Source organism: Camelina sativa, chromosome 3 (assembly GCF_000633955.1).
Source record: "Camelina sativa cultivar DH55 chromosome 3, Cs, whole genome shotgun sequence".
NCBI lineage: Eukaryota > Viridiplantae > Streptophyta > Magnoliopsida > Brassicales > Brassicaceae > Camelina > Camelina sativa.
Genome location: NC_025687.1, coordinates 7,249,304 through 7,258,209, shown reverse-complemented (window position 1 = coordinate 7,258,209; position 8,906 = coordinate 7,249,304). Strand labels below are relative to the sequence as shown.

Here is an 8,906-nt window from a genome sequence, read left to right as displayed (position 1 = left end):
TCATTCTGTAGTGGCCTAATAACATGATGCATGTTATTACCATTTCCTGAGGGTAGGGAATCAATTGAGCCAAAGGGTGCCAAAGTGGATCTATTAGAGATTTCAGATGAACCAGGCCCCTTACGTAGATATGACCAAGAATTCGCATCAGAGGATAAAGCTTTTGAGGTCAACCTCATTACAGCAAATGTAAATAAGTTGACGGTATCATCAGCTGAGAGAGTTGTTGAAACCAACAGATCTTGAAATAAGATCATAGAGTGGCATCTTAAGCTCCCAGCACATGAATCTAGTACTTGAACAAGAGACTGTATATCCAAAAATTGCTTGTCAAACAACAAAATATTATGTGTGTGATAAATAGTCCAACAGATTTGGAGAAACAAACCTGAACTTCAAGTGCAGTGTCCTTTGCTAAAGTAAGCATCTGAACAGTTCCACGCTCTCTCAAAGTTTCATGGAAAGTTGGTAGCTGAAGTTTCTTCCCAACAAAAAGATCTGCCCCAAAAAGAAAACCTTTGCATAAGAGACACGAACCAACTTAAGCATAATGCGGGTATGCACAAATCCAAAGGAAGGCATTTGACATAGCAACTTCAGCATTATACCACAGCAGCAGAATTCCGAGGGAGACAGCTTTTGAAATGCTGACAATTAGCGACATAAAATGTATTGAAGATGAACACCAAATGAAAAGGAAAACACTGGAAATTTTATGTGCTAGATTTTGGGAGAATCACTTACTGGTTAGATAATCTGTGAAGAACGGGTACAATTGTGACCGGGTAAGCTCTCCTGTTGGTTCTTTTTCGATTAATGCCCTAAGTGACCCATGAAACATGACAAAGAGTGAGTGCACTTCCTTAAGCACTCTCCTTAATGCATCAATCCTCCATATTGCCCCTGTCTCTTTATTTTTCTCCACAACCTGCCACTGTCTAGATCAGATCTTGTTCACTGACATTACTAAGACACATCCGGTGCATCGTTCTTTAAAAAATTCTGTGCTATAACAAGTAAAAGTAAGACATTGTCTTACCATGACCATCCAGATATCGGGTTCAGGCTCATAGAAAACATGGGAATGTCTTTCTGCTTCTATAACCTCACAAGCTGCCTCCGGAGAGAAAAGTCTGCATTTATTAGTCACAACAAGCCTCAAAAGATGAACAAGATTCACACAGACTATTGATTAAGGAGCTTGATTTTTATCGAAAAAGATCATAAATGCAACCAAATTTCGAACACCAATAATGAAAAAAAAAACTAGTAAAAGGGAAGAATGAGCAGCAGCTAACCTAGTAAAAGTAATAAGACCTTCACTGAGCCCTATAACTGATAACTGCGTGGATACGTCTAAATCGGCAGGATAAAAGAACAAAATCTTGTCTACGAGCTCATTAACACCCTGCCTAACATAAAAAATGCAAGAAACGCTTCAGAACTCAAGCAATGTTAAAACCGGTTGTTTCTAATATGTACATACTCTACTTCAAAATCCCCAAGTAATTTTAAGGTTTCCAAGGCCCACATTGGTGATTGAACCCACGGCACTCAAACCTAAAACAACGTTGCTAATAGGAAGACCGAAGAACCCATCTATCGAGAAGAGAACAAATTACTATTTTAGGGCGAAATTTGGAAAATTTACTACCTTTGAGGACGAATTCAAAGAGCGAAGTCCCAATGAGTAGTAAGTAATCAATCTTCGGGTATAGCGATCGGAGACAGATTCACGAAGAACAACAAAAAGAAGTCAATTTCAAAATTTGGTGGAAAGCTCAAAACACAAACTCAATACAGAGATCGATCGAATTAGCTAAAATCAGTTGAAAAAAATTAAGCGAAATTTGGAGACAACAAGGATAAAGGAAGAAGAAGAAGACAGAGGAGGAAGCAGGTGGACAAGCTAACCGCCACTGAAAAAAATTCCGCAGGAGAAAAACGGGTCGGGTTATCAAAAGAATCGGGTCAATATCTGAAACGGGTTAACCGAATATTTTTCAAGATTCTCAACAGCTGACGTCATCTCAATCAGTTTTTGTCTCTTTTACTCTATCACACTCTCTCGGTTAAAATATGATTAATTTTTAGCATTAAATTATGGGGGAGAGATAATGATAATGACAACATTAATGATCTTAAAAGTAGATTTGATGATATTTTATACTACAAATTAGTGGGTAAGTTAGAGGTAACCCGGTAAATTAACTAGATAAGTCGGTCGGTTAGCATTCCGGTTTAACCCTCAAGTAGGGGGTGGGAGCAGTAGTTTCTTACTTTCTTCTCTCATATCATTTCACCACCACGACTCATTTGCAAAGCTTTTTTTGTTTTTGCGTGTGTTTTTTTTTTTTTTTTTTTTTTNTTGTCTCCATCGCTCTTTTGTTTCCGACATAAAGGAAAACAATATCCGACGAACCATTCGGTGTTTTGCTTGCAAGAAGCTTCGATCGATCTCTTAGGTTTTATTTTCTTCTTCGTTTGGTTTATGAATCTCTCTATTTCGTTTTCATTGGTTTAAGCTTGAGTGATGAAACCAGTCTCCGTGTCAGAGGTAAAATTCAGATACATCTGCTAGGTTTTTTTTTTTGGGGTTTTCTTCGCTTCATACCCGATTGATATGATTATGTGTTCATTTTGTTTCCAATCTGCAGCTGTTTGATCCGGTGGCTGGTAAAATTTTACGGCGTTTGTAGGCTGTAGCTTTGGTATGGCTTTGTGCTTCGTTTGCTCTGAGTTTCCAATTTTTTTATCTCTTATCGGAATCTGATATTAGTTTATTGTTTTCTGGTTATAGTTAGTTGGCTTGGATAGAGTAAGAACGACGACGAGATCACCCTTGATTTAACTGGTATCTCTTCTTTAGCTTCCTGTAATTTTGTAGCCTGTGGTATGTGGAATACGTTCTTAGTCTGCGCCCAATAGAGTAGTATCATATGACGTTTTTGTTGTTTTGGTTATTTTTGCAATTCGGTATCTGAATCTAAGTATCTGTTTTGTTAGATTGTTTATGTTGATCTGTGTGATTGTTTGGCATTTCAGTTGTTTTTTGGATTTTCAACAATGTCTGAACTAAAAGAGCGGCTGCTTCCTCCAAGACCTGCTTCAGCTATGAACCTCAGAGATACTGCTGTGTCTCGCCCTTCTGCTTCTGGAAGAGCTCCCCTTCTTGGAGTTGATGTCTTGGGTTTGAAGAAGCGTGGCCAAGGCCTACGGTCTTGGATTCGTGTTGATACTTCTGGCAATACTCAGGTCATGGAGGTTGACAAGTTCACTATGATGCGCAGATGTGATTTGCCCGCCCGTGATTTAAGGCTCCTCGATCCCTTATTTGTGTATCCGTCAACTATCCTCGGCCGAGAAAAGGCTATTGTCGTCAACTTGGAGCAAATTCGTTGTATTATTACTGCTGATGAAGTTCTGCTCCTCAATTCCCTTGACAACTACGTGCTCCGGTATGTTGTTGAGTTGCAGCAGAGACTAAAGACTAGTGCTGTAGGTGAGCTGTGGCAGGAGGAAAATTCCCAGTTGAGTAGGAGACGGAGCAGGAGTTTTGACAATGCTTTTGAGAATTCATCCCCTGATTATTTACCTTTCGAGTTTAGAGCTCTTGAAATTGCCCTTGAAGCTGCTTGTACCTTTCTCGATTCTCAGGTTAGTAACAGTTTAGCTTAGACTTTGATTCCCCCTTAGATAAAACAGACTAATGCTAGGCTTGATTTGGACTTCTACACACTAAGTTGATCAAATTTTATCTTTCTTTATAGGCTTCAGAGTTGGAGATTGAGGCATACCCGTTGTTAGATGAGCTTACCTCAAAGATCAGTACACTAAACTTGGAGCGTGTACGTAGATTAAAGAGCAGGCTTGTAGCACTGACAAGAAGAGTTCAGAAGGTAAGGGATGAGATCGAGCAGCTAATGGATGATGATGGAGATATGGCAGAAATGTATCTAACAGAGAAGAAGAAGAGAATGGAAGGTTCTTTGTACGGTGACCAATCCATAATGGGTTACAGGTCAAATGATGGTCTATCTGTTTCTGCACCAGTCTCTCCTGTTTCTTCTCCACCTGATTCCCGAAGACTTGATAAAAGCTTGAGCATTGCGAGGAGCCGGCATGACAGTGCAAGGAGCTCAGAAGGCGTCCAGGAGAACATAGAAGAGCTAGAGATGTTGCTGGAAGCTTATTTTGTTGTCATTGATAGCACTCTAAACAAGTTGACATCGGTACTTAAAGCCTCTTCTCCTTTTTTACTTTCTGTCTTTCCTTTCTATGAAGCTCTAATCATTTGTATCAATCTCTTTGCTTTACAGTTGAAGGAGTACATTGATGACACCGAAGATTTCATTAACATTCAACTGGTAAACCCCAAAAATTAAACTTTTCCCATCATCCACATCCAATATGAGAAACCATAAGAGCCTGCTGAAAAAGTCTTTGATTTTGTGCAGGATAATGTGCGGAATCAGCTGATCCAGTTTGAGTTGCTTCTGACGACTGCAACATTTGTTGTAGCCATATTTGGGGTCGTAGCTGGGATCTTTGGGATGAACTTTGAGATAGACTTCTTCAACCAGCCAGGTGCATTCAGATGGGTACTCATAATCACTGGAGTATGTGGACTTGTTATTTTTTCGGCATTCGTCTGGTTCTTCAAGTATAGGAGACTCATGCCTCTATAAGAAGATGGAGAGATAGACATGAATGTGCCATGCCTCCCCAGAAAAGTAGACTTAAACTTCTATTGTTATGTTGCTTACAGATTAATGATTTGTTTCCTTTCCACAATGGAATCTTAAGCATTTTTATCATAGAGGTTTGTCAATCCAAATGTGATAGAATCTTGATCTTTTTATTTAGAAACGGATAACCAAACATGGTGCTTAAAAACAAATTCAAGAAAATGAGAATGACTTTGGTAATCTAAACCACAAAACCTCAGAGATCTTATACTGAGTTTTTAAACATCTTATACTGAGTTTTTAAACATGTGTGGCAGTGACTCCATACTTGAAGACAGACTACTTGTTAGATGATGGAGACGATGAGAGACGTGCTTTCCGAGCTTTATCAGCCTTGTCCATGTAATCTTGGTGAGATTGATGCTTTGACCCTGAAAGAAACCAAAAAAAACTGCAAGGATTTAGCCTAAACAGAGTAAAACCCTATGAGTTGTTGTAACCAAAATCAGATGAAATACTGATTCAGCCGTTCAGGTCCAATTGGAATGTTAAATTGGAAATACTGAGATACCATTTATTCAGTGTTATCTAGCAGTCAAGCCAATATGATTATAACATCTTCTTTCGAACCCAGGACCCACAAGAACTACTGATTCATCTTCATATATACAATATTATTAAACGATGAGAGTCGAGATCGGACCTTGAGTCATCAGATACCAAGGAACTCCGAAGATGAGCGAGACGATTCCGATCCCAACGATGACGTGCTTCTTTTCACCACTGTAAACGTAATGTTCCATTTTAGCTCTGAATCCTCCTCCGCCTCCGGCCAAACTCGCCGCAGCACCGCCATTGGTCTTCGTCTCATTTCCCATCCTCAGATTTCGTTCGATTAACTTTACTAACACCAGTAGTCAACAGGGTTTATCAATCCAAGAATTAAAGGGGATATGAGATTTGGGTCCAGAATTAAAGTAGGAGTAGCTTGCTGTGGTGAGGTTTTTAATGGGCCTTAATTAAAGGCCCATCAACATTAAACTTTCTCTTTGCCACAATAACATTTTGCACCCCATATTTTGTTGCATATTAGTGTGAAAGCGTTATAACTTTCTTCAATTACAGTTTTAGCCCAAAATACGTGGTGGGTAAAGAAGATATGAAAAACCAATCTAAGAGAGTGAATTACACAACAACACAAGAGAGCTATAATAACTCTTGGCGCCTCGTCAGATTACGCGGTAAATACGCTCCTCATTCCTCATCAAAACATGGTTAGTGTATGATTAATTCAACAAACTTTCACAACGGTCGAATCTCAGTCAATCGTTCTTCCGCCATCTATGGTACCAACAACTAAGAAGGAATCTTCACTTTCTTCTTTCCCAAGTTTCTTCAAGCCTTAGAAGATTAATCCAAAATCATTCATACACTTTTCCATATTTACTAGAAATCACTGCAAAAGTATTTTGCATTCGATGCTCTCCTTAATCGAATCTCCCCTTTTTCCCAGATTTTATTTTATATAATCGAGATCTGTGGTGATACTAGCTAGCTAGGTTAAGCGTATGGTTGTTTCTCAGAACAAATGTACAAATCACAATACATAAGCGGCCAGAGAGAAAAATTCGTTAGGTAAAGATCCAATAGTATATTTTCTTGTCTTTTGTTATATCTTCAGATCCATTGAATGACGGTATGAACTTTGAATGTACAGGTTAGATGATATAGATTCAACTTCTTCTCCCGCGACTGGAATAATGATGAAAGGAAACTGTTTCGGATTTAACCTAAAGAATCGAGGAGGAGGAGAAAAGAAGAAAGTATCCAAATCTTTCAGGGAAGGAGTCAAAAAAATCGGATCAGAAGGTCTAATAACCATCGGCAAATCGGTTACAAGAGCCGTGTTTCCAGAAGATTTGAGGATAACAGAGAAGAAAATATTCGATCCTCAAGACAAAACACTTCTCATATGGAACAGATTGTTCGTCATTTCTTGTATTTTAGCTGTCTCGGTTGATCCATTGTTCTTTTATCTTCCCGTTGTCGATAATTCCGGAAGCAGCTGTATAGGGATTGACACGAAGCTAGCTGTTACAACCACTACTCTTAGAACCATCGTTGATGTTTTCTACTTGACTCGAATGGCTCTTCAGTTTCGTACAGCTTATATAGCTCCTTCTTCTCGTGTGTTTGGTCGCGGTGAGCTTGTCATTGATCCTGCAAAGATCGCAGAACGCTACTTAACCCGTTATTTCATCGTTGATTTCCTTGCAGTGCTTCCTTTACCTCAGGTAGAATAGAGTCAAAAATATCATTAGATGGTTACTAAAAAAAATGGATTCTTTTTTAGGATTCATTAATATGATGTTTTGCGTGGCTATTACAGATTGCGGTGTGGAAGTTTCTTCACGGGTCTAAAGGATCAGATGTGTTACCGACGAAAACAGCATTGTTAAACATTGTGATTGTGCAGTATATTCCTAGATTCGTTAGGTTTATTCCGTTAACATCAGAACTGAAGAAAACTGCAGGAGCTTTTGCTGAAGGAGCTTGGGCTGGTGCTGCTTATTATCTCCTCTGGTATATGCTTGCAAGCCACGTAAGTTTCTCTATGTATATATATGACTCTTCTTTTGTGACATTTATTTATGATTTATATACACTTGCAGATAACTGGAGCGTTTTGGTACATGTTGTCAGTGGAACGTAATGATACTTGTTGGAGATTTGCTTGTAAAGTCCAGCCAGATCCGCGACTCTGTGTTCAGATTCTGTATTGTGGGAGTAAATTTGTGAGCAATCGAGACACTGAATAGATAAAAACAGTCCCTGAGCTTCTCAAAAGCAATTGTTCTGCTAAAGATGATTCAAAGTTTAACTATGGGATATACGGTCAAGCTATATCTTCAGGCATTGTATCATCAACATCATTTTTCTCCAAGTTCTGTTATTGTCTTTGGTGGGGTCTTCAAAATCTCAGGTAAGGCATTGCAACCGATTAATCAACCGTTAGCTTATGCAGTAATTTTGATATATTTTGGTGTCTTCTTGAACAGCACGTTAGGTCAAGGGCTGCAAACAAGTACATTTCCAGGAGAGGTTTTGTTTTCCATTGCGATTGCTATAGCTGGACTTCTTCTTTTCGCGCTTCTAATCGGTAATATGCAGACTTATCTTCAGTCACTTACTGTTCGTCTCGAGGAAATGAGGATCAAGAGACGTGACTCCGAACAGTGGATGCATCACAGGTCACTTCCACAAAATCTGAGGGAAAGAGTTAGACGCTATGATCAATACAAATGGTTAGAGACAAGAGGTGTCGACGAAGAAAACATTGTCCAGAGTTTACCTAAAGATCTCAGGAGAGACATCAAACGCCATCTCTGTCTAAATTTAGTTAGAAGGGTAAAGTTTTTAGAATCAGAATGCTAGAATCGCTTCAGATACTAACGAACTAACTAACTATAATTAACTATGTGTTCTGTTTCTGCAGGTTCCTCTGTTTGCTAATATGGATGAAAGATTACTTGACGCGATCTGTGAGAGATTAAAGCCGAGTCTATACACGGAAAGCACATACATTGTGCGTGAAGGAGACCCGGTTAACGAAATGATGTTCATAATCCGAGGTCGGTTAGAGAGTGTAACAACAGATGGAGGAAGAAGTGGTTTCTTCAATAGAGGGTTACTGAAAGAAGGAGACTTTTGTGGTGAAGAGCTTCTGACATGGGCACTTGACCCTAAAGCAGGCTCAAACTTACCTTCTTCCACAAGAACAGTGAAGGCTCTGACTGAAGTAGAGGCTTTCGCTCTTGAAGCTGAAGAGCTGAAGTTTGTAGCAAGTCAGTTTAGGAGACTTCATAGTCGACAGGTTCAACAAACTTTTAGGTTTTATTCTCAGCAATGGAGAACTTGGGCTTCTTGCTTCATCCAAGCTGCTTGGCGTCGCTATTCGAGAAGGAAAAACGCTGAACTGAGACGCCTTGAAGAAGAAGAAGAAGAAGAAATGGGTTATGATGAAGATGACTATGATGACGNGACTCTTCTTTTGTGACATTTATTTATGATTTATATACACTTGCAGATAACTGGAGCGTTTTGGTACATGTTGTCAGTGGAACGTAATGATACTTGTTGGAGATTTGCTTGTAAAGTCCAGCCAGATCCGCGACTCTGTGTTCAGATTCTGTATTGTGGGAGTAAATTTGTGAGCAA

General features: G+C 39.3%; 3 protein-coding genes and 1 pseudogene across 7 annotated transcripts in view; 2 read left to right on the top strand and 2 right to left on the bottom strand.

Moving 5' to 3' along the window:
- The window catches only part of LOC104774895, a 5,232-nt gene extending 3,256 nt beyond the window's left edge, over positions 1 to 1,976 (bottom strand). Inside the window, exons 1-7 of one of the 5 annotated variants that reach the window (XM_010499286.2) lie at positions 1,655 to 1,976; positions 1,299 to 1,412; positions 1,040 to 1,133; positions 745 to 928; positions 609 to 647; positions 389 to 498; positions 16 to 308 (exon numbers count right to left, since the gene is read on the bottom strand). In XM_010499286.2, coding sequence (XP_010497588.1) covers positions 16 to 308; positions 389 to 498; positions 609 to 647; positions 745 to 928; positions 1,040 to 1,048 — 635 coding nt within the window. In that variant the 5' untranslated portion in view covers positions 1,049 to 1,133; positions 1,299 to 1,412; positions 1,655 to 1,976. The remainder of the gene's footprint in view (positions 1 to 15; positions 309 to 388; positions 499 to 608; positions 648 to 744; positions 929 to 1,039; positions 1,134 to 1,298; positions 1,413 to 1,654) is intronic. The other 4 variants (XM_010499296.2, XM_010499292.2, XM_010499299.2 and 1 more) reach the window with 4 other exon arrangements.
- Positions 2,340 to 4,847, top strand: LOC104774854 (magnesium transporter MRS2-1). The gene is made up of 7 exons (XM_010499272.2): positions 2,340 to 2,557; positions 2,658 to 2,711; positions 2,801 to 2,854; positions 3,046 to 3,657; positions 3,771 to 4,232; positions 4,320 to 4,367; positions 4,458 to 4,847. Exons 4-7 carry the CDS (start codon positions 3,067 to 3,069, stop codon positions 4,686 to 4,688), a joined length of 1,332 nt encoding a protein of 443 aa, XP_010497574.1. The 5' UTR covers positions 2,340 to 2,557; positions 2,658 to 2,711; positions 2,801 to 2,854; positions 3,046 to 3,066; the 3' UTR covers positions 4,689 to 4,847.
- On the bottom strand, positions 4,840 to 5,622 carry LOC109132215. Its single transcript, XM_019243481.1, has 2 exons — positions 5,392 to 5,622; positions 4,840 to 5,119 (listed from the first exon to the last, which is right to left on the bottom strand). Exons 1-2 carry the CDS (start codon positions 5,564 to 5,566, stop codon positions 5,028 to 5,030), a joined length of 267 nt encoding a protein of 88 aa, XP_019099026.1. The 5' UTR covers positions 5,567 to 5,622; the 3' UTR covers positions 4,840 to 5,027.
- On the top strand, positions 6,461 to 8,745 carry LOC104778733 (annotated as a pseudogene).

Bases quoted from the DNA above. Each gene is read 5' to 3' on its own strand.
- LOC104774854 (XM_010499272.2), top strand. From the start codon at position 3,067: ATGTCTGAACTAAAAGAGCGGCTGCTTCCTCCAAGACCTGCTTCAGCT. The intron at 4,233-4,319 runs GTACTTAAAGCC...TTTGCTTTACAG, and splicing joins CTCTAAACAAGTTGACATCG to TTGAAGGAGTACATTGATGA. The intron at 4,368-4,457 runs GTAAACCCCAAA...GATTTTGTGCAG, and splicing joins ATTTCATTAACATTCAACTG to GATAATGTGCGGAATCAGCT.
- LOC109132215 (XM_019243481.1), bottom strand. From the start codon at position 5,566: ATGGGAAATGAGACGAAGACCAATGGCGGTGCTGCGGCGAGTTTGGCC. The intron at 5,120-5,391 runs GTCCGATCTCGA...GGTTTCTTTCAG, and splicing joins TTGGTATCTGATGACTCAAG to GGTCAAAGCATCAATCTCAC.